We start from the raw sequence: 24,721 nt of genomic DNA, 5'->3' as shown, positions 1-24,721 counted from the left end.
GTCGGGGATCACCATTTGACGGGGTCGTCCGTGGTGTCCAGGGGGTACATCGGGGTCACCATTTGACGGAGTCGATGGGAGACAAGCACATCCGATGATGATCAACAAGTCTCGATTTATTGATACGATAGGCATGCTTTTATAATAGCAGTAATAAGGCTCATACATATTGCAAAAGTAAGGCTCATCATTGGTCCGATACAGAGTGTCAGCCCTGCCTCTATTGCTACATTCCTAGGATGTTTGTGGTTTTTCTAGGTCCTGTTTTTATCTCCTGTTATCGCCTAACTTCTTGCTCAGGGAGACTGTGGCCTTGTACGAGGCTGTTATTATTTCACCAGCTGTATTTTCTCACGTCTCTTCTCCTCAAGCCATGTCTCTACAAAAACTCTCCACAAAATATTACAGCAACAGGTCCTTTCCATATTCCCGTTACTGGATCTCTATATAATACTCGAAAGCTGGGAATAGTTGTCTTTTCATTCAACCTTATGCTTTGAAGATGTATTATCACTGGTGGCTCTTCTCTATCACTCATTAAACACAAATAGTTTAATGTGAACAAAACCTTATTCAATCTCATTTGCACGTCCGTTTCAGTGTCTTTTTGTCTTTGTAAATAATCTTTCAACACTTGATGAGTTCGCTCCACCAAAGCCTGCCCAGTGGGAGAGTGCGGGATTTCTGTGATATGTTGCACTCCCCACTTGGACAAAAAGACCCTCGTCTTTTGACTAGTATAGGCAGGCCCATTATCTGTTTTTATGGTCTCAGGCACCCCCATTACAGCAAAGCAGGACAACAGGTGTTTACACACATGTTGTGCTTTCTCACCAGGTAATGCGGTTGCCCATACAAATTTCGAAAAGGTATCGATTGTCACGTGAACATATTTTAGTCTTCCATATTCCCCAATGTGAGTGACATCCGTTTGCCAAAGCTCTGAGGACTTTAGTCCTTTAGGGTTAACTCCGATCCCTATTCCTGGACCGTGATTTCCACATCTTGGACAGGCTTGTACAATACTACGGGCTTCATTCTCTGTTAAGCCATACTGTCATTTTAATCCTTTGGCATTCTGGTGAAATTGGTCATGACTCTGTCTTGCTACACAAAATTTATCTATAGGGGGCATATGCTGAGCTGGACTAACGAAGCTATCTGCTATCTGATTACCCCTTCCTAGTCCTACGTCAAGTTGATGACTTCGCACATGAATAACACAACAAGGCTCTGTGCGTTGTTGAAGCGTGGAGCGTAATTGCACAAACAATGCTCCTAATCTTGGGTTAGTTGTCTGTCTTAGAAGAGCATCCTCTAATCTTGGGATAACTCCTGCTACATATAGTGAGTCCGTTACAACATTAAGAGGGGTGGTTAGCCAATTCAACAGGGCCCAAACCAACAGCAGTTAACTCTAAGGTCTGTAAAGAATCTTGGGGCTGTCCCTCCAAAATACGCTTGTGCCATTCAGCACGTTCGTGCCATACACAAACAGCACGATGCAGTCATTTTCCGGCATCAGTATATACAGTAAGGCCATCCACCAGTGGTTGCCTACTGACTTTCGTTCTTTCCAGCCACTGATTTCGTGACAATATCTGCCACTTTTTCCCTTGCGGCCTCTGTGAATGTATTTGTCCTTCAAACCCTAATAGGGCTTCCTGAAGTGGTATTACATTTCGTAACCACCACTCTAGGTCTACAGCCTAATGCTAATGTCTGCAGGTTCTTGACCGCTGATCTCAATAATTCGAGATCTGCCTTTTCGTACTAACTCTGCCACAGCTTCGGGTCTGGTTTGAATGCTTGTTTTTGGCTGCACACCCAGAAACACCCATTCCAATACCCAAAATGATTCAGCTTTATCAGTTCTCTTACTACTGGCAATGGCAGGGTCATCCAGGTCTCCATTCTTCCCAGATTCCCCTCTTTTATTTTGCCATTGACAGATGACTGCATATGGGGATTCGCTATTGTTACAAACCAAAAGCGAGATCAGTAAATTCAGTATCTTCCGAGATGACCAAGATGTTTGTAAGCGACGATTGATTTTCTGCAAGAGTCCTTTGATCTGCGGTAAGCTCAATTTTGCAAGCTGGGTTGGCATCGCGCAACAACACAGTCAGGGGAGCAATATCAGAGTTGGAAATGTCCACACAACGGGTGGACCCATTGAATATTCCCTAACAATGTTTGAACATCTTTAACAGTTTATAAACTGGTCGTCAGTTCGATTTTCTGTGGTGGGATTTGGGCATCAGAAATGCACCAGCCCAAATACTTCCACAGAGCTGACCTTTGTACTTTTTCAGGTGCAACAACAAGTCCTTTATCTCTCAGCATATCCCTCAATGTCTGCAGTGCCAGTTCATCAAATGGTTCTTATAACGGACACTGGAATGCAGAGTGTTCTTCATAAATTGCTACTCCCCTAGAGATAGATAAGGACTGCCAAGCTGAAACAAAAAAAAACCTTCACATATCAGGAGTAAGGGCGGGGAGGAATGGGGGGGGGGGGAGAAACCTCACACACAGCCACAGGGCTGGTTTTTTTTCCATTTTCTTTTTCTATTGTCTACGTGTTTTTTTGTATTTTTTTTTTCCAGTTTGAAATTGTGTCCTCTGCAGCCTTTCACTTCAAAGGTCCCAGGTAAATCTACCTGTTTGCCGGCTTAGTGGACGTTTGAGATAGAAAGGTCTCAGAGTTGCATTTTTAAGATTAATCGAAACAAACAGAGGCTCAAGCTCCTATAACCAAAGCCCAATTTGCAAATCTTACAAATGTTTAAAGCGCTTTGAACACACACACACACACACACACACACATACACACACAGAACCACTCTTTTGAGACCTGGCTTAATATACCTATACAATATTGTTTACGACCAGTCAATAAGAATAGCACGATGGTATGGATATTTAAACTATACACGGTACCGAACACATACAACACTTACAATATGCACATATATTAGAAAATAAGGTTTGTATTAATTGTTTAACAGGTAACAGTCCTTGGTTGTCATATACTTTTAATACAGCCTTTTGTCCTTCAGGGAACTCTAGTTGAATCGGTTCCCGACTGATCTGTGGGAGAGAGTGTCCTCCTACTCCGGCTATAGCTGATAAAGGTTGCTCCACTGGCCAATGTCGAGGCCATGTTTCACAGCTGATTATCGTGATATCTGCACCAGTGTCTAACATGGCTCGAATCTGTCAATTCTCATTGTCACGGAGCAGCCCACTTGTTAATACAGGCCATTGATGTAGTTTAGTGGTAAAACAAACAGCAGGGCCTGTAGATCCAAAACCTCGGTCGCCCCTATAGAATTCCACTCGGGACTGTGAAGGTAAGATACTTTCAATGGCCACAATCTGTGCTATTTTACTACCTGCCGGTGTAAAGATAGGTGGATAAAGTGTATACACCATATCTTGTATCGTCCCTGTCTAATCTGCGTCGATCAATCCAGGTATTACAATTAATCCTTTTATACCAGCAGATGATCGACCTATTAAAAGGCCCCCGATTTTGCTGTTCTCATGGTAAAGTGGACCACGAGCTGTGGTAGGAACCTTTTGTACTGTAGAATCTATGAGGGTAACATCTACTGCGGCTTCCACATGGATTCCCAAGCTCCCTCGGGTTGCTGGCTGGTGTTGTTGCATAAAACCTGGCCTTTGGGTCGAAAGGTTTGTGGAGGATTTATTTGTGTCTGCGCTCGGCCTCTGCCCGTGCTCAGTTTCCCGTTTCCCGTACATGCTCTTGTAGAGTGAGTTGGCTTCTGGCAGTTATCGCACCAAACTATCGCTCGGCAGTGGTATCTTGAATGCCCTTCATTCCCACATCGATAACACTTCCCGTGGAAGGGTTGGTTGGTTGATGACCTTCCTCCCTTTAGCACACAGCCCCTTCCTTTCTGGGCTGTGGTAGCAAGTGATTGCACAAGTTCACGTACAGCTCCCTGCACTGCGGCAGCAATAGAGCTACTTTGTTTATAAGAGTCAGCTCTTTCTACTCTTAAAAGCATCTCCTCCACTCCAGCTCCCTTTGGGAGCCCGGCTAGAATCTGTTTGGTAGCCTTGTTGGCATTATTGAAGGCCAATACTCGAAACATTTGCTCTTTACTTTCAGGAGAGAGATCAGGGTGGTTCATGACATTATCCCAAAATCGATCAACAAAGTGGGTATATTTCTTTGTTGCACCCTGCACCAGGTTACCAGACGATGGGGCACTAGGTCCTGGTAGGCTCAAAAAGGCTTCTAAAGCTAATTGGGCGGATAAGCGCAGCATATCCTCAGGAAAGGTGGTTTGCACTCTGGTATCAGCATATTGACCTTGACCGGTGAGCATATCTGGTGTTACCCCCCTAAGGGGATCCTGTGGATCCTGGCGACGTGCTGCTGCTGTAACTGCACGCTGCTGCCATGAGGATTGCCATAGCAAAAGTTGAGTCGGGGTCAAAAGTAGTCTCATTAAATTTTGACAATCATACGGACACATCAAATCTGCTGAGAAAATCCAGGTCACTATCTGTTGCGCAGCTTTGGATTTCGGCCCATATGTGGTCACAGTGGCACGTGCCTGTTGTAAAATCTTCCAATCGTGCGGTTCCCACCTCCCCTGTCCATTTTCTTGGACGACAGGAAAGGCTAAGGGCATTAGCCCCTCACTATTGTTAGGTGACATCCACTGGCCTTGCACTATGGCATCTTTGATAATTCCCTTCCATCGCACTCCCCGTAATAAAGCCGGTCGAGTAGTGGATAAGCAGGGCGGTAAGGCTTGTTCCTTGTCATCTAAACATAGGTCCAAATGGTCAAGATGTTGCAGAACTGTTTGCAGCAACTGTGTGGCCGTTTCCTTGGTACATCGAATTCCTTCCTCTATATCTGGCGTTATAGTGCCGGACGAATCACCAGACGAATCACTGGGCGGCGACAATGAAGGATACAGAGGCAGAGGGGAAGGCGGCACCGGAGGATTTAATTCCTCGATTGGGGGGGGCAGAAGGCTGTACCGAAGGAGGAGCACAGGAACGTGGGCGGCAACTAAAGCCACCCTTGGATACTTCCTGCTTTTTCTCAGTCGGTTCCATGTCTCCCAACGCATCAACTTCCTCCTTCCCGAACCAGCGCTCCCCCTCCTTCTCCCCTGTTTCAGCTTTTCGCATTAACTCGCCAACATTCTTGCAAACAGTTCCTTTCATGCCTTTCACCGCTGGCAATCCGAATAAACGGGAAATCGAACCCGCCCCGGCTGGAGTTTTTTCGACATTAGGTAGAGGTCCCAGCATTTGGGCTGCTGCACAAGCCACCTCCCTCTCCGCTTTCATCTCTCTTAAAGTGTCCAACACCAAATTCCAATCCCCGCGAACAGTTTTAATTTCCTTTTCCTCTTTGTCTGTTCCTGATATAGTCTTTTGCCACAACGTTTCTCCATAATCTCGCCACTCCGTAACAAAAAACATCGTGTGCGGATCAGTAAAGTGTCCCCATTTTCTACCTAAATGTAGAAGTTTTATCAGCAGTTTTGCGGGCAGTTCATGCCCTCTCTTAGAGAGGATTCCCACAAGTAGCGTTGCTGCAGCTTCTGTTTCCAGCAGTTTTGCGGGCAGTTCATGCCCTCTCTTAGAGAGGATTCCCACAAGTAGCATTGCCGCAGCTTCTATTTCCATAATTATCCCTAAGGGGCGAGGAGCGACCTCACACCAGCTGTCTACCTTGACTATGCACAGGCAGCGCTTCCCTTAGCCGCGGTTTCCCACTCCCCTCCTCTAGCTGCTTACCGCAGTCTCGGAGAAGTCAAAGGCGTCCTGTGACCATCCTCTGCTACCAGATGTCGGAGTGGGAGGCGGACCCGGAGTAACAATGGAGTCTCAATATGAGTATGATCGTTCTCATTTATTCATACACCTTACACTTCTTATATACTTATCCCAATAGTGCACGCGCTAACAAACAAATCCTAATTGGTTATGTCCTGCTGTTCACGCGCCTTATGCTGTCACGCAACTGGCCGGACCCTCTTGAGCACGCGAAAGGGGCAGATACAAGGTTCTCATCACAACTCTTCGGGACTTTCCCGCGCTGGATTCCACATTCCTGTATTCTACTCCCTTTTATCTTATCTCAAGGTCAGGCCTAGCTACAGACAGCAAACCCTGGATTGTTCACTGCTATTAAATCATGAGCCATCCTTCTGCATAAGACTGTCATCCTTTTTTGTCTTGCAATTTATGGAGAGACATAAGCACGAAGAATAAGTGTCCCAGTTTAAGAACACTAAGGTGTTGAGTTGAATTTGCTCCTGTAAGTGCTTGTCTTTCCCCATAGGATAATCATCAAGATAGTCCTATCAATTTAATTTTAGTCATATGAAAGAAACCCTATCCTTAGTTCACAGAAACTCCAAATAATTTAGCATGGAGGGGAATTTTTGAGATTATCTGGTCCAACTCCCCACTAGAAGCAGGGCCGGCTTTGAAGTTAGATCCAGCTCCAGGGCTGGATCAGATTACTCAGGACTGTGAGTCAAGTCTCAAAAAAAAGGAGATCCCACAGCCTCTCTGGGCAACCTGTTCCAATGTTTGACCATCTTTCTTGTCAAAATATGTTTCCTAATATCTAATTGGAATTTGCCGTGCTACAACTCACATCTGTTGTCAGTTCAGAAGAAAAATTATTTTTTATCCAAACAAACCTTTGCTGAGAAAAGTTGAATAGAAATGCTCCTAGAAAAATTTATTTCAAGGAGAAACAAAAGTTTGGAAATTAATTTGCATGTTCAATTGTAATGTAGTTGTATTGAAACGTTGTTTGTCACAGAATCTTGCCTACTGGAGTCTGCAAGCTACAGCAGACTCATATCTTCTGTCAAGTGTGGTGTGTGGGGGGAAGTAATGGCTATTGATTAGTAAATGTTGCATTATTGTTTCTGTCTTTAGTTTCCTCTTTATATAAATAGCCTTATAAATAGCCTTATTTACATAGTTTCCTCTTTATATATAAAAAAAATATTGCTAATGCTATCTTAGTTGAATTCTCATGGTACCTTTTTCCACAGTTTGAAGTTTGTCATGTTTTATTTATGAATATCCATTTATTTTACAATATATCTTGCCCTTCTATTTTCCATTTTCCTCATTCACAGTGAAAAATTGAGTCTTTCAGCTTGTGCAGTATTTCTCGTAAACTTTGCTTCTTAATTTGTTTTATTTTATTTTAATTTATTTTAAACTCAACATTTTTTATTCTATAATTGTTTTCAAATTTGACTGTAATAGCTTTCCTGTGTATCACATTGTTTACACTTTTTAAAACACAGAAACAAAGCTAAAATGCCCCTCTCTGATTTTGACTGCATTTTAAAAAAATAATTTCATTTATTATTTGTCATTTCTGATTAAGTATAAGATTTCCTCATCTACCAGTTCAGTTTTTTATAGTAACCTACATTTATTTGCTTTCTCTGAGGCCTTTATCTTTGTTCTCCCATTTGTTCTCTGTGTTGATAATGCCTGGAGCTGAGAAGAAACAGAGTACGTGTTCAGCGTGGCTGAGTGCAAAGTTCTCAATAAATTAAAGTTTTGTGCTGTCTTCTGATATATTGTGAGCTTAAGTCAGAAATACTGTACTTTGATATTTTGTCAGACATTATATTTTTCAAAAGTTTACTGAATGAGTGATGGATTTTCCCCTCTGAAATACAAAGAGATAATAATTATGGGAAGATGTGATGCCCAGTCAAGAGCTAACTTAGTGCTCTCAACCTTCTGTCCTCTAATCTGCTCAGAAGCAATTTAACAAGAATTTCCCTTAAATGGATTTGAGGAGCACTCCTACACACCTTGCATAGCTTTTCGAAGTCAAAAGGAGTTAATGAATTTAGAACAGCTCAGTAACAGAAAGAAAAACTATGATATGAGCTACTTCAGACAAATAGAATTGCATTGGTACTAATGTTAATCCTGATATCATAGGAAGGCAAACATTGTACAGTGATGTGAATTATGGAAAATAACCCAAAGTATCATCTTTGTCAACTAAAAAATTTTTTCTTGCATGCTAACTGTTAAAGTAAATCATCCTATGACACTGGGCAGTAACGCAGAGTAATAACACCGGTGCATAATAAAGGAGCTGCAGTCCTTGAAGATCATTCATCTGTAGGAAAAGAAACCTGAACCGAGAGATGAAGGCAAGTGATCAAGCTCTTGGGTATTCCTCAAAGAACAGAGAGATAAACTCTTAAATTCTAGCTTGTTATTTTAGCAGGATTTCCTAGTAAACAAGTTAGGAGTCACCTCCATGTTTCCACCAGCTGTATTAATAATTGAATAATCAAACTTCAATTTTGAACACACAGATGTGTGATAAAGTTGCTTGCTGAATCAGAGCCCATATTGTGGGCTTCTTACTTACTGAGAAGTCTGTGCTTATTGAACAACTTATCAATTTAGCATCACTGTGGGACTACTGTGAATAACTCTTTGGTTTTATATGAACAAGGAAGAATATTTTCTAAAAGAGGAAATATGAAATAATTTGACAGGAAGTGTGGTAACAAGAAATATATGAATGGAGTTTTGACCCAAAAATTTATTGGCAGTGCACCTTTTTAACATGATGCCTGTCTCTTGTCATCCTCCCTTTAAGATTGTGACCCTCCTACCCCCAATGAACAATCCAAACTTATATTTAAATTCAGTTTGATTGACTAAAGAAAAAAATTATCTAAGTATAACTTCCTTCTTAAGATATTGTAATTAGCATGTGGCTAGATAGTGGCATGGTATCATTTGTCTAATAAAGAATATAGATGAGCATTTTGCAGGATAAATATGGTTAGTTTGGCAATTTAATCAAAACAGTGGGATTACCATTTTGGTTGTATTTGTCTATGTATTTAATTGAAACGAATGTGTGGACCAATCCTGAGTGCACAAAAAATGGACAACTAAGTCTATATTTTTACATATGCAGTCCTTTCATCTGGAATTGCAAGCAAATTCTCATTGCACTAGAAATTCACACAAAGGCAAAAAAAATGGCAGTTCTTGCCCAAGTGAGGTCATAATGTTAAATATTGACCAAATGGTCAAGAGAGGTGTTCTGGGGAGTATTAGGGTTATCAAAAAAACCACAGTAAAATCTGGAAAGGATAATTGTTCTAACTGTGATAGTCAAGCTTTTAGAAGATGTGGGAATATAGTGACTTTGATTTATTTTTAAAATAACAATCTTGCCTTAAAACAGATTTTATGTTGGCTGATGTTATACCCATTTACAAGAAAGGTCAGAGGGAGGATCCAGGAAACTATAGGCCTGTCAGTCTGACCACAGTGCCAGGGAAGGTCATGGAACAGGGGATCGCAGGTGCTACCACACAGCACATGAAAGATAACCGGGTGATCAGGCCCAGTCAACATGGGTTCATGAAAGGTAGGTCCTGCCAAACTAACCTGATTGCCTTCTATGTCAAGGTGACCTGCTTAATGGATGAGGGAAAGGCTGTGGATGTAGTCTTCTTGGACTTCAGTAAAGCCTCTGACACAATTACTCACAGCATTCTGCTTCAGAAACTGTCTGCCTCTGGCCTGGACAGGCACATACTCTCCTGGGTGGAAAACTGGCTGGATGGCCGGGCGCAAAGAGTTGTGGTAAATGGAGTCAACTCCAGCTGGAGGCCAGTCACAAGTGGTGTCCCCCAGGGCTCAGTGCTGGGTCCAGTCATGTTCAATATCTTTATCAATGACCTGGATGAAGGCATTGAGCACAGCCTTAGCAAGTTTGCAGATGACACTAAGCTGGGAGGAAATGTCTATCTGCTTGATGGTAGTGAGGCTCTCCAAAGGGATCTGAACAGGTTGGACTGATGGGCTGAGACCAATGGCTTGAGGATTAACAAGGCCAAATGCCGGGTCCTGCACTTGGGGCACAACAACCCTGTGCAGCGCTACAGACTGGGGGAAGAGTGGCTGGAAAGCTGCACGGAGGAGAAGGATCTCGGGGTGGTGATTGACAGCCAACTGAACATGAGCCAGCAGTGTGCCCAGGTGGCAAAGAAGGCCAATGGCATCTTGGCTTGTATCAGAAACAGCATGGCCAGCAGGTCCAGGGAGGTGATTCTGCCCCTGTATTTGGCACTGATGAGACCGCACCTCGAATGCTGTGTTCAGTTCTGGGCTGCTCGCTACAAGAAGGATGTTGAGGCTCTGGAGCGTGTCCAGAGAAGAGCAACAAAGCTGGTGAAGGGGCTGGAGAACAAGTCTTATGAGGAGCGGCTGAGGGAACTGGGGTTGTTTAGCCTTGAGAAGAGAAGGCAGAGGGGAAGACTTTAATGCTCTCTACAACTACTTGAAAGGAGGTTGTAGAGAGGCGGGAGCTGGCCTCTTCTCCCAAGTGACAGGTGATAGAACAAGGGGCAATGGCCTCAAGCTGTGCCAGGGGAGGTTCAGGCTGGATATCAGGAAAAAATTTTTCATGGAAGGAGTCATTGGGCACTGGAACAGGCTGCCCAGGGAGGTGGTTGAGTCACCATCCCTGGAGGTATTTAAAAGATGGGTAGACGAGGTGCTCAGGGACATGGTTTAGTGGCAGATAGGAATGGTTGGACTCGATGATCCAATAGGTCTTTTCCAACCTGGTGATTCTATGATTCTATATGAGAAACCGTTGTGGAGGGTGACCACCTTCCACCGCATGGAATTAGGGGATACCAAAGAAAAGATATGTGTATTTTGTTTCAGGGGATATGTATTTTTTTCTCTGACCTAAATTTTTGCTCCTTCAATATCCATTTCATCTATTATGAGGTCCATATTATCATGATTCATCATCATTTTTTAAAAAAAAGCTAAGAAATACTTTAAGATCCTTTTATCTGCAAGTTGTAACAAACATACACAAACATGCCACAACATGTTTAGGTAGTCAAAGCTTTGTGGAATAAAATATATCCTATAATTCTAAACTCCATTGGAGAATGAGGAAATGACTGGAGTTAAATCCTCAGGATTAAAGGATGACACATCTGTACTGTCTTTTCTATTGCATATATTCCACGAGCTAGCCAGAGAGATGGAAAAAAAATTGCTAATTAGATTGCAGAGAAAGGGATGTCACCTGAAGTTAGTATTAGCATTCTCAGTTGCACATAATAATGCATGGCTGAAGCTCAAAGTATCAATTTTAGTACATTTCTTATATTTTCAAATGTTCCTACTGTAGTTTCATTATTTTCTTCACAAAAATCAAGTAGATGATGGGTTATTCCTCTTTCATCTCTGTAGGAATGAATAACTATGGAAAATGTTTTGATGTTTCCATGGGTCGAGGCATCAGTGCTCACAGAGGAAAATATGCCCCTTTCAGCAAAATCTTTGTTTTGTCAGTTGAAAAAAGTACTATACAGTTGGTAGTGCACAAAACTCCCCCTGCCCCCAGGTTATCATTTTATCAACGAGTGAATATTGAAAAAGTACAATAATTAATTTGCTGTCAGAAATGATGTACATATAAATAATACTATGATGTGCTTTTTGTTCTTTCAACAGCAACCTTGAAAAGCAATTTGCCTTGTTTTCTGCATTTTCACATTTCTTAGCACCAAAAATCTTTCCAGAGATTTTATTCCTTAAAGCTATGCTACAATTATTTTCATGATTGTCTTGTTTGCATGCTGTCTTGCATCTTCCTCTCCACCATAAAGAACTGAGAAGCTTCTTCTGCATAAATTATGTGAAACTTTATGCAGTTATTCCCAGTTTTGCTGATCCATGCAACATCATTTCTCTTCTCATTGTGGAATGCAAAGGGCTCTTTTCTTCTTTGTAGGATGTTCATCTTGAATTATTGATGGAATAATATTATCACAGTCACAGTTATGATCCATTTAGGGATGTAACTCAACCAGCTAAAAATACATAATTAATACTTAAATTCAGTCTTGCATGTGAGCACTCTGCCTGTTCTGCACTGTAGTCTGGCTTAGTAGACCCTGGATATTGCGTTCCACAATAAATATGAGGGATAAAAATCTCTTTGGGGAACAACAAGTTAATAGTGCCAGGTATATCTATAAAATAGGCTACAGCTACACTGAAAATATGTTCTAATCTGTCTTTCTTTGCATTTCAGTAGTAGTTTAAGTAAGCTCACATCAAGTCTGTAACTCCTCATTGTATTATGTCCCAAAGCCTCACTCTTCCAGTCTTCCCAGCAGCCCAGCGTGCACTGTTTGCTATAATGAAAAGTTCTGCCTGGTGAGGGTATTGAAGATAACGGACTCCAAGTGCAAATTGAAGACCCTTTATTAATCAGAAGGCTAAGCTTATATATGTTTACTTGACTGTCCACGCATTCAAGCTTGCAATCTTATTGTTTAATTACTACTGTTGACACGCCTATTCTAAACACTTAATTGGTTAACTGACTCTGCGCATATTTACATGCTCTTCTACATTGTCATCATAACTTGTTTTCTTTCTTCTACTCTGGGCGTGCTGCCAATTCTTCTCGTTCCTACCTCCGACTCTCTCTTATCTCGCCGTTTAAGGTCCTTTAAAAACATCGTGGCCTCCAGCTTCTAAGAATGCTTCCACAGCCTGGCATCCTCCTCTCTTTATAGACTGTTGACTCTAGATCAAAATTTCCAGAAAACTCTCAAATGGCCTCTGCTGAGAAGGTCTAGGCTTTGCCAGAACAAGTTGTCTTGCTGTCTTATTTCAGCTGACATATCTTGCACTGAAGTATGCAGTTAAGTATAATAATGGCCATATATTAAAACAGTTAGCTCATTAAATAGTCACTAAAAAGTCCCTTCAGAATTTTTTTTCCCTATGTGCAATCCTTACCTGGGTGATAAATGCAAAAGAAGCAGAGGCTAAGAACAATTTTTTTTTTCTTTTTCAGTCTCAAATATGAAACCACAGTACTGACTTTTCAGATATGCAAGTCTGCAGTCTTGCAATAGAAGAAACTTGTTTAATCAGTTATTTTTCAAAGACTGTTTTTTCTATCTGAATTATGTACTGGAAAAAAAAGGTTTAATTACATTTACATTGCTTAGTGTTGCCGTGCAAAGGCTTGAATGGTTGGTTGAGCCTTGCTGTTAAACATGAAACACTGAATGAGATGTCCCCAAAAAGAGCATGTGGGAAGGTCAGAATAAAGCATTTTTAGCTTCCTTTAATGTCCCCTTCTGTGCATTAATAACTTTTGGACCACTGGTCATGAGAAAAATAAATTCAGTTTGAAACGAGGAAATGGAGCAAGTAAATGCTATCCAAATTTTTGCCTAGAGCTTTATCTTTTGTTGCTTCTGTTTTCAATTGCATGTTCTTTTTATTATATCATTTTCCAGCCCATCATACTCTATAGATTTTTTAAAGGATCACAATACTGTTTTCGTTTTTATAGGTACATTCGAGAAGAGAACATCACAAAGATATTTGTCATTTTTTTTAGGTCTCTGTAGGAATGGGCATTTAAATATCACTGTGATTAAACAAAACCTGTTTTTTTTTTAATTGAATGTGTTCTTTTTTTTTCCAAGTTACTGATTTTTTCAGTGAAAAGTGAACAAAACAGTTGAACAATGTATTATTTTATTGCATAAGCAGTAGGACATGGACATTTGCCCAGAGAAAAGATGGGCCAGAGAAAGACATCACAACCTATTTGGTGTGAGCAATTAATTGCCCTTCTGACAGTGATTGCCTCTGTTGGCAAGAAGATTTGTGAGAGCACTCCCTACCGTGCTCAAGAAAATTTAGTTGCTTTTGCTTAAGCAGTTTCAATAGGTGTCTTGAGTTAGTATGGACCGGAGTGCACTGAGGAGTGTTCATGTGAGCCACACTGCTGGCAGGGTTGTTATGGGAAGTGTTTTCAGCCAGCGACAATACATGCAGCTGAAAGTCATAGCATTTCATCCACATCAGTTCAATCCACCAGCCTCCTTGGACTCTAGGCTTGCACCAACATGTGCATTCTCACCAGCCCAAAGGAAACTATGTGTACCAGCCCAGAGGAAAGCATGTGGAGAGCATTGGGGTCTAAGTCCTTCCTTAGTCACTGGATGGGACACCTTGCACCTGCTTTTAGGGCACTAGGTGCTAGGACAGAGGTGATTCAGGGACTGGGTTTTCTTCTGTCTCTCCTGTTGAGGCTCTTCTACTTTGCATAAATGAGTATTCACTGGGACATATAAAACTGAGCAAACTGTTGTTACTTTTTTTTGCCACAAGCACTGAAATTTCTTTTGGGACAATTCCATTCAATAAGATAGTTCTTGGGGATGAGGGGTGAGGTGCTGAGTTACCAAGCTATCTCTTCATCCCTCATTCCCCTTATCCCTCCCAAGAATTTGCTGTAATCTGAGTTTCTCTCTGTTTATGAACCTGATGTGCAAAAATATCTAATCATAGTTTTCCAGTAGAAAAAAAACTAGCCTTGTCATAGCTGTTACAGAGTGGTAGTTCATGCTCTGTGACTCAGAAAGGAGAAGCCGATAGGGATTTTGGCTTAATTTTCTTGTATTTCATCTTGGCTTTCCTTCGGCTTCTCCCTGCACTCAGTAATCTACCTTTTGAGCCTACAAACAGTTCAGAGTCTGGAATTACTGGCATCACAGTGTCTTCACTAGCTAGACCAGCACCGGTGCTGGAGGGCACCAACCTTGATTCCTCAAGATTGTCTTTTGTCTAAGAAATAAAAATATCCCCAAGAATACATGTCCTCTGTCTAGGGGCTGCTTCTCTGAGAAAGGTGAATGGAGACCTTACGGTTTTCATTGCAAAATTGGATAGTACAGAGATATACTTTGTTCAAAGGAATTTTGGGGCCAGATTTGTTAGTTACTGTAGGCAGATGATGCAGTTCTTATTCAAGACTTTATACTAAGATTGACAGGCACATATCTTCTCGAAAAATAAAGAGTTATTGTATATTTAATATTTTAACAGTTTGTAACAAAAGAAAAATGTCTTAGTGCAGACATCCGTGTGGGCATGTTTGTGTTGTCTGCTAATAAAAGAGCAGCTGTACAAATCCGAATTGTGCCATTAGCTGTTGGCTTTCTGACCGAGAGATGAGATCCAAAAGCAGAGGAAGTAAGAAGCTGGCAGCTGTACATTGATGGCTGAGTGTCTCCTATTACATTGTTGATGCCGAGTCAGAAATTGAGGCTGGGAAATGTTAATTGGCTTGCTAGGAAGTAGGTGAGCATTGCAGCTTAGTTGATTAAGATACTGCAACATTAAAAAGTGTCAAATGGAGAGGATAGTTAGGCAAGACAGATCTGTGTTTAATCATTTACACATTACTGTTTCTGAAGTAGCAATTCAGCTTCTTTCATAAAATTTTCAATAATTATTAAGTATAACTTTTAATTAATGGTTTTTTTTCAACCTGCAACTTACTAAATATATTGTTTCCAAGATATTATGGTAACCATTTGAAGTCATTTAATGCAAAACAATTTTTTTAAGGATTTTTATGCTAACTTCATAAGAACACCTTCATAATTTTGGTCAACATAAGTCACACAGAACTAAGGATATATTTCAGATGTAGCTATTTATGCAAAGAATTAATAGCACCTTGAATTTGTTGCAATTAATGCCATATTTGTTTCTTCTACTTATTTCAACAGGTGACTGAGCTAGAGTGTGTGAGTAGTCAAGCTAATGCAGTCCACGCACATAAAACAGAATTAAACCAGACAATACAGGAGTTAGAGTCTATGCTGAAGAAAAAAGAGGAGGTATTTGCTAACATTTATTCTTGGCTTTTCTGTTACATCATTTCTAAAGGCTTTCAATATTAAACTTGGGATGGCTGGTAAATACTGTATTAGTTCCTATAGATGTTATGAAGTAAAATCCATTTTTCAGCTTTGTTGAAATCATTAGTATTTTCCTGTGTATATAATTACTTCTGTCCAATATAGAGCTGGGTATCTGACCAACAAAAAAGTATCATTTTTTCATGTTTGTATGAAAAAGAGTATCTTTCTTTGCAAAAGTAAGTCTGCATTGAGGTATATGTAGTTTCTACAGAGCAGTCATCCCACTGATGCAGTCCAAATTCACTAAGAAAGGAAGCAGTCGTAAGCATGCTTTCCTTTTTCTGGAGAGTAGGGTTTGAAGCAAGTAATAGGTCAATGTCTTTTTCAGGACAATTTGTTTTTCAGGCTATGTTAATATAGCTGACTTTTATGATCCCTAAGATCAGCCCTTTCCTAAAATGCACGCTAAACCCCTAGCCTGTAATTTGATGATATTTGTTGTGCCGTCTGTGTTGGGCTGGACCAGCAGCAGGAAAATACAGGGAACTAGAGTAACACCCGTGCTGGCATGGGTCCTAGAGGAAGGCAGATTTGTGCCACAGAATGATTGAGCATTGTCTCTTTATGGATAGGAAAAAGGAGGTGGAGGGAGCCATGTATGAAGGATTGTTTGCTCTATGTAAGACCAGATCCCTTCATGACAGACACAATGGGCACAGGTGTGCATGGTCAGAGAGGCAGTGTATTTTGCAGGGTCTTGCCTCCAGTGGGGCTGTTGTTAGGTGTTTCCAAGGAGAATGCATGAGAGGCACAGTAGTTACAGAATATCCTCCCAAAATGAAACAAACTTTTCCAAACACCCTCATGCTTAAGAGATTAGCCTCAGGTTGGTAATATTTCCCATTTTGGTGCCCATGTGCTTCTGAATTATGCTGAGCTGTTGGATGCAAAGAGCTCTTTCTGAAAGGAGTTCTGGGAGGTGACTATGCCCTTCTGGGGAAAAGTATTTATTATTTTTAAGTTTGATACCTGTTAGTTTCATTAACTGTTTCTATTCTTGTCCTCTGAAGGTAAGAAAAGGTTTCTCTTCCATTTATTATTTCGTCTATATTTGTTAATTTTATACCTTATTACTTTCTTCTTGCTAAATTAAAGATATTTCTTTTAGACTCTTTTTACAGAAATCAATGGTCAAAGCAGGTAATTTTTTGATGCTCAGCCCTGCTGCTAATTACATAATAAGCAGCTCACAGATGAAAACTGTATTTTTTTTCTCATGAAAAAATGGAGGATAGATTATAATAGAATTTAAAGTATAAAATTGTTTCTCTAATTACAAGGACTCTAGAAAATCAAGAAAACATTGCATCTCTTGTGTGGGAGAGAAAGACTCACTTTTATAGCAAGGAAAATGCTTATCTATATTGTTGTTTATTCACAATAGCATTGCTGGTTTGGGACTGTGATTCAGGAATACTGGGAGCAGTGCTTAAACTTTATGTGCTATAATGGGCAGTAGCTAACTGCCACTTTTGATATCATTGCAATGTCTTGCTCAGGAGAAGAAGCAGCAGCCAGCTTACCTGCACTGAGGTCAAGCCAGATAACGTGTTGATAGTGAGGTTGTTTCTTCTCCCTTAGGAAATAGAAAGATTAAAACAAGAACTCGACAGTGCCAGAAAGCTCCAGGCACAGAGAGATTCTTTGACCCAGAAGTTACAGGTGAGCTATAGTGGATCATCTTAATTCAGACAGAAGGGAAAAATGATCGTCAACTGAGTTCACATCAGTAACTTGTGCTATATTCACTGAAGGTGCCAGATAAGTACGTAAGTTACATTTATGTTGCAAAGTGGTGGGTCAGGATGCTCCTTGGGAATTTGTACCAAAATTTCCACCTGCTGTAGGTCATTATTTTTTCCTGAGGGAACAGACCAAAATTTAATTTACAAGTCCTCAGAATACACTTGGGCTAGTAGATGTGCTTCATTCATACCTGTTCTAGGCAATTCTGGTCTCATTTTCACTGCAGTGTCTTCCCATAGGTCTTGCATGCCACTGAACTGTCAAGCTGTGTATCACACAGAATCACACAGAATCACAAGGTTGGAAAGGACCCATTGGATCATCGAGTCCAACCGTTCCTAACACTCCCTAAACCATGTCCCTAAGTACTTCATCCACCCGTTCCTTAAACACCTCCAGGGAAGGCGACTCGACCACCTCCCTGGGCAGCCTGTTCCAGTACCCAATGACTCTTACTGTGAAGGATTTTTTTCTGATATCCAACCTGAACCTCCCCTGACGGAGCTTCAGGCCATTCCCTCTAGTCCTGTCCCCTGTCACTTGGGAGAAGAGGCCAGCTCCCTCCTCTCCACAACCTCCTTTCAGGTAGTTGTAGAGAGTAATAAGGTCTCCCCTCAGCCTCCTCTTCTCAAGGCTAAACAACCCCAGCTCTCTCAGCCGCTCCTCATAAGACTTGTTCTCCAGCCCCCTCACCAGCTTTGTTGCTCTTCTCTGGACACGCTCCAGAGCCTCAACATCCTTCTTGTGGTGAGGGGCCCAGAACTGAACACAGTATTCGAGGTGCGGTCTCACCAGTGCCGAGTACAGAGGGAGAATAACCTCCCTGGACCTGCTGGTGACCCCATTTCTGATACAAGCCAAGATGCCATTGGCCTTCTTGGCCACCTGGGCACACTGCTGGCTCATGTTCAGTCGGCTGTCAACCAGCACCCCCAGGTCCTTCTCTTCTGTGCAGCTCTCCAGCCATTCTTCCCCCAGTCTGTAGCGCTGCATAGGGTTGTTGTGCCCCAAGTGCAGGACCCGGCATTTGGTCTTGTTAAACCTCATCCCATTGGTCTCGGCCCAGCAGTCCAGCCTGTTCAGATCCCTTTGCAGAGCCTTTGCAGAGCCTTTGTATCATCATGCTGGGATGAGTTTGTATTCAACTTTTAAACATGCTTTGAGAAAGTAAAGGTTAAAGTATTCTTGTGTAGTACAGACTTCAAAAACACACTCTGACATTTTCTTGGAATTAGAATCATTGTGGTTTTATTGTTTTTCTCTGAGTTGTTTCTTTATTGTGTGTAAAGACAGATAACCTAGCCAACTGGAAGCAATATGCCCTCAGTATAGCCTCACTTTCTACGTCTGAGCTCCTGTCCTTCTGTCACAGGGATGACCAGCCAGCACAGACATGCCTCCTTTGTGAAGCCTGTCTTCTGAATGAGACTGACCCAAAGCTTAGTTGGGTCTAAACTCTGAATTCAGACTTCAGAGTTTTGATAGGACTGGAAACAAGCCCTGTCAGACTATCCACAGCTTAAAAATAATTAAGCAGATATTCTTTGAAATGCATTACATGAATTGGAACTTCCTCAAAACTCTTTTTAACCTAAAGAATAAACCATATAAGAACAAAATGAGTATATTCATTCTTCCCCATTTTTTTTTTTAAAGTATGTTAATATGGTATTTCTTTAAAGACTGTTTTGAATACACTTGAGCTTGTCTATTCTGCTGTTCCAAAATTGTTGTTGGCTTTAAACTAAGCATAGGAGTTTTCAGCCGAAAAGGAACTTATCTGAGAGTTTGGAATAACAGTTGTAAATTGTTCTAGCAGTAGCGTATGTAATAACTTCAGTGTAAGATCACATGAAAAGTAATAATGAACTGAGAACTAGTTATCATTAGAAATATGAGAGACTAGTAAGAGATGAAAGATGCTTTAGAATTAGAAAATGCTAAGGTTTCATTAAAGTCAGTAGCTTCCATTCGGTGTGTTTATATCTTTAGTAACCAAATATATTTCTGTATGTCACACTGTAGGCAATCAGTTTCTGAAAATGGTTCTATATGATTCTATTAAAATAAATGTAAAGCTTTCTTAGGACCCAAATTAAATGCTGCCTTTCTTCAGCTTAAAGCTTATTATTGACCTGATGCTATAATCTTTGCTTTGCTATAATCTTCCTGCTTTGATAATACTGACTTTCTCTGAGCCACTTCACCCTACATCTGTGATGTCAGTGAAATGGTATTTTCTCCTGTAGCTCCAGACTAACCATTTTCACATCTATTCACTTAGTTGGCTCATCTGTTTTTAAGGCGATTGTCTCCAGGGTCTGTATCTGTTCACCTTGCTCTTTTTTTCTGCTTTATTTTTTCCCTCTTGTGTTTGAAAATGGATTATGTAACTCTAAAATATTTTCGAATGTAGTCCGTATGAAAAACTCTATGCAAAGGAATTATTATTTCAAGGTGTATTATATTTCTGACACACTCATATCAGGGAATGAATTAGAAATCCATCATTGGCAAATTCCTGTGAAGAACAGTATGTTATCACTGTGAAGGGTAAGTAACCCTCGTTACTTAATAATTTCATTAGCAATGTTGAGAAGACCTATCAATGAGTCACGATCAATGTGACTCTCACAGTAAGTCAGGATATCTTTATTACTATGGCTGATTCCTAAATATAGTTTTTGTGTATGGTTTGAATATTTTATTTGAATCCTTGCTCTGAATTCCACAAAAGATTATTTCAGTGCAAACAACAAATGTAACTTCTTAATAATTTATTTATTTTCTAAAACAAAACGATGTATGACAAATAATTGTGTCTGCTGTAAGAAAAGCTTGAAAAAACAGTGTAAAATAAACCTTGTAAAGGCCCTGAATGTATCAGATGAGGTAGTTTATTGTTAGATGAGATTAATTTCAAATAAAGTTAAATGACACAACAAGGGGAACAAATTATATCACATGGACATCTCCTCATTTCTTCACATCAAGAAACAACAGGTTTGAGATACACTGACTTGTAATAGGAAACTGCACATGAGATGGATATGAACTTGTAATTGCTTCCCATAAGTCATTAAATATGTTAAGCACAGGATAGGGGAAATAAAACAGAAGGAAGTATGAGAGAAAGTATATCTGAGGAAGTGTTTGCGGAAGTTAAGTGTATATGGATTAGGAAAGAGATACAAAGAACGGAATATAAATAAAGTATTTGTTTCTACAAATATATCAACAACAAAAGGGGGCCAAGGAGAATCTCCATCCTTTACTGGATGCAGGGGGAACAACAGTGACAAAGGATGAGGATAAGGCTGAGGTGCTTAATGCCTTCTTTGCCTCAGTCTTTAATAGTAAGGTCAGCTGTTCTCTGGGTACTCAGCCCCCTGAGCCAGAAGACAGGTAGGGGGAGTAGAACAAAGCTTCCATGATCCAAGAGGAAATGGTTAGAGACCTGCTCGGCCAATTAGACATTCACAAGTCCATGGGGCCAGATGGGATCCACCCAAGGGTATTGAGGGAGCTGGTGGAGGTGCCTCACCAAACCCCTTTCCATCATCTACCAGCAGTCCTGGCTGACTGGGAAAGTTCCACTTGACTGGAGGCTGACAGATGTTACATCCATTTACAAGAAGAGTCAGGGAAAGGATCCAGGGAACTCCAGGCCTGTCATTCTGACCTCGGTGCCAGGGAATGCCATGGAGCCAGTCCTCTTGAGTGCTATCACACAGCACACACAAGAGAACCGAGTGATCAGACCCACTCAGCATGGGTTCATGAAAGACAGGACCTGCCAAACTAGCCAGATTTCCTTCTATGACAAGGTGATCCGCTTAATGGATGAGGGAAAGGCTGTAGATGTGGTGTACCTGGACTTCAGTAAAGCCTTTGACACCATTTCTCACAGGATTCTGCTTGAGAAACTGGTTGCCACTGGCCTGGACAGGCAAACCCTCTGCTGGGTAAAAAACTGGCTAGATGGCCGGGCCCAGAGAGTGGTAGTAAATGGAGTTAAATCCAGTTGGAGGCCAATCACAAGTGGTGTCCCCGGGGCTCAATGTCCTCCAGTTCTGTTCAATATCTTTATCAATGATCTGGATGAGGGGATTGAATGCATCCTTAGTAAGGTTGCAGATGACACTAAGCTGAGAGGAAGTGTCAGTCTGCTTGAGCGTAGAGAGGCTCTACAGAGGGATCTGAACAGGCTGGATCAATGGGCTTAGGACAGCGATATGAGGTTCAACAAGACCAAGTGCCAAGTCCTACACCTGGGGGCACAACAACCCCATGCAGCGCTACAGGCTTGGGGAAGAGTGGCTGGAAAGCTGCCTGGTAGAGGAGAAGGACCTGGGAGTGTTGGTCTGAGGGAACCGGGATTTAGCCTGGAGAAGAGGAGGCTGAGGGAAGACCTTATCCCTGTCTACAACTGCCTGAAAGGAGGTTGGTGTTGGTCTCTTCTCCCAAGTGACAGGGGACAGGACAAGGGGGAATGGCCTCAAGTTGTGCCAGGGGAGGTTCAAATTGGACATTAGGAAAATTTTCTTCACTGAAAGGGTCATCGGGCCCTGGCAGAGGCTGCCTAGGGAGGTGGTTGAGTCACCATCCCTGGAGGTATTTAAAAGATGGGTAGATGAAGTGCTTAGGGATGTGGTTTAGTAGTGGACAGGTACGACTGGACTCAATGATCTCAAAAGTATTTTCTAACCTAGTGATTCTATGAAAAAATAATTATCTCTGCAATTATAGCAGTGGCAAGACTTCCTAGAGCACATGCATTTGGTGAGTAGGAAAGGAACAGTGACAGAACCTGGAAGTGTAAGCAGACATGGAAAAACAGCAGTCAGTTTTGTGTGAGCTAAAGAAAGGACTGTGTCAGTCCTGCAGAGCTGAGAGGACCCTGTATTTTGCTTTTCTTCCTGTATTGCAGTCATCTGGCTTCAAAGGGTCTTGATCCCATGCAATTGTTACACTGAGTAGTACTTGTCAGTACTGTTTGGAGTGCAGGAGTAGAGTCAATGAAGGAGAGTCTACAGAGTGTATGGACCGGGTTATAATCAGGTAGCTTGTTTGTTTATGGCAACAGTGGAGTAGTTAATCCTTACATAAGCACACTTGGATTTTAATTTGTATTGTTTCTACGATTACTCTTTTCAGTTATCTTCTTTTAATCATAGAATCATAGAATGAACTATATTATTCAGCATTAAACAGATCAAACTACTTTTTCTCTTGCTCCTGGCAGCAAGGGGCAATTCCTGCTCTCAGCTGTGATGTCCAAGACTAGTGGCCAAAACTCTGTAATTTTTAACTTGCTCATTTACAAACAAGAAGTAAGGGAGATATTCCAGTTCAGCTTGGATGTAACCCTTGGCTGCACAAACAACTACAGCTATGAGGAGATCTGTTTTCATCTGCATCACTGCTGTGCTCCCAGAGCTCTCCCCTGGGCAGAGGCTGGGAACTGACACTGAGCTCTGACCACATCATCCCATCCCTCCTCTGGTCAGGGAGTGCAGCAGCCAATCGATGCTGCCATCACACCCCTCACAGATGGAAAGCTCATGGACTTTGACACAAAGCTGCCATTTAATACCTGTTACTTTTGACTGCCAAAATACACATTCTGTATATGTCAGGTTGTTTCTATGGTTAGCTGAGATCTCTCCAATGTAAACATGAATGTATTTGTTAACTTTGAGTAAAACAAATCGTAACAAAAACAGTGGGAGAGTGGAAGGGAGAAAAAAGCTTCTGTTGGGAGGAATCACTGCTGCCAAATCACCCACCCTGTGGCTGTGTGAATCTAGTTATAAAATCTCAGAGCAGGCCCATTAAAGCTTTGTGATACAAAGCCACTGTAAAAGGTAAGCGGTGTTTAAAAGTGTTAATGTATGTAAATACAAACTCACTATGCACTTTTCCAGAGAATGACTGCACAGGGTGTATGGTGTACTAAATACACTGTCCCTGTGCTATCTTTGAGAATGTTTTTCATAAATGAAATTATGAAAGTAGCATGAATTTATAAGACATGCAATGAATGAGACAAATAACAATATGCTATTCCAAACTCATGTGACTGCTGTGTTAGTAATTTGATAAAAGAGAGGGCATCTGTTTTGCACAAAGCAAAGCAACTGTGACCTCCTTCCCATCATGCACAAGTCAGAGATGTGAGGGGTCCCAGCAGACAGCACACCCCTCCCATTGGCTGACAATGAGGGGGATTCTCTTCCTCATCAACGAGAGCTGAGCTTGTTCAGGGTCAGATCCCCTCGGCTATGTGTAATGTGCTGATGGCTTGCATGCTTTCCCTGCTCCCACAGCTGCACTACTTCAGAGCTGCAGATGGACGCTCCAGGGCACAGTGCAACCAGACAAGACTTGCAATCTTAAAAATAATTTGAGTTCAAGTTTTGGCTTAGTGGAAACTGTAAAGAGTCACAAATTGTTTCAAAAACCAGTTGCCAAAAATAGCACACGAATACCAGCAGGAAGTTAGGCTGCTTTCTGTTTGCAGGCAACACATTAACATGTTATGTATTTTCTCTGAAGGAAGTAGAAATTCAAAACAAAGGTCTGGAAGACCAGCTGTCTGATCTAGAGCAACGCCTGGAGAAAAGTCAGAATGAGCAAGAAGCTTTTCGCAGTAACTTGAAGACACTTTTAGAAATTCTTGATGGGAAAATATTTGAACTAACAGAGTTACGAGATAACTTGGCCAAGCTAACAGAACACAGCTAAAGAAAACAAGATTTCAGTGCCAATCACCTTAAAGATGCACTCTCTCTCTTCATAGGACTGCGCTGGGCTCTGTATCAAAGCTGCACCAAAATTAGAAAAGGCTCTTCTTGACAGGGCTTGTTTTAAATTTGTGTCTTATTTTGATGTAAAATTTAGAACTTCGCTTGTAGCTAGTTGAAGAAAAAAACCAACCAAACTTGAATTACAAATTACCTCCTTGTACATTGTTGGCTATATATAACTTGAAAGGTAACTGAATGCAATCCTTTTCTAATTATCAGTGATGGAAGAATTAGCAGTATCCCAGGTCACATCCCCTTTTTGTGATAGATAAAATATAGGTTATTTGCTGGTTTATTTAAAATATTTAA

At 41.2% G+C, this 24,721-nt stretch overlaps 1 protein-coding gene across 1 annotated transcript; it reads left to right on the top strand.

Annotated features, from left to right (window-relative positions):
- The first annotated feature begins 2,022 nt into the window (after positions 1–2,022).
- LOC128850244 (homer protein homolog 1-like) lies at positions 2,023–24,350 on the top strand. Its single transcript, XM_054053237.1, has 4 exons — positions 2,023–2,037; positions 15,663–15,773; positions 17,439–17,519; positions 24,162–24,350. The coding sequence occupies exons 1-4, from the start codon at positions 2,023–2,025 to the stop codon at positions 24,348–24,350; spliced, it is 396 nt and encodes a 131-aa protein (XP_053909212.1).
- The last annotated feature ends 371 nt before the right edge of the window (positions 24,351–24,721 follow it).

Source organism: Cuculus canorus, chromosome W, assembly GCF_017976375.1.
Source record: "Cuculus canorus isolate bCucCan1 chromosome W, bCucCan1.pri, whole genome shotgun sequence".
NCBI classification, from domain to species: Eukaryota; Metazoa; Chordata; class Aves; order Cuculiformes; family Cuculidae; genus Cuculus; species Cuculus canorus.
The sequence above is the reverse complement of the archived record's forward strand: the minus strand, read 5'-3'. Positions and strand labels throughout refer to the sequence as shown.

Bases quoted from the DNA above. Each gene is read 5' to 3' on its own strand.
- LOC128850244 (XM_054053237.1), top strand. The intron at 15,774-17,438 runs GTATTTGCTAAC...CTTCTCCCTTAG, and splicing joins TGCTGAAGAAAAAAGAGGAG to GAAATAGAAAGATTAAAACA. The intron at 17,520-24,161 runs GTGAGCTATAGT...TTTTCTCTGAAG, and splicing joins CTTTGACCCAGAAGTTACAG to GAAGTAGAAATTCAAAACAA.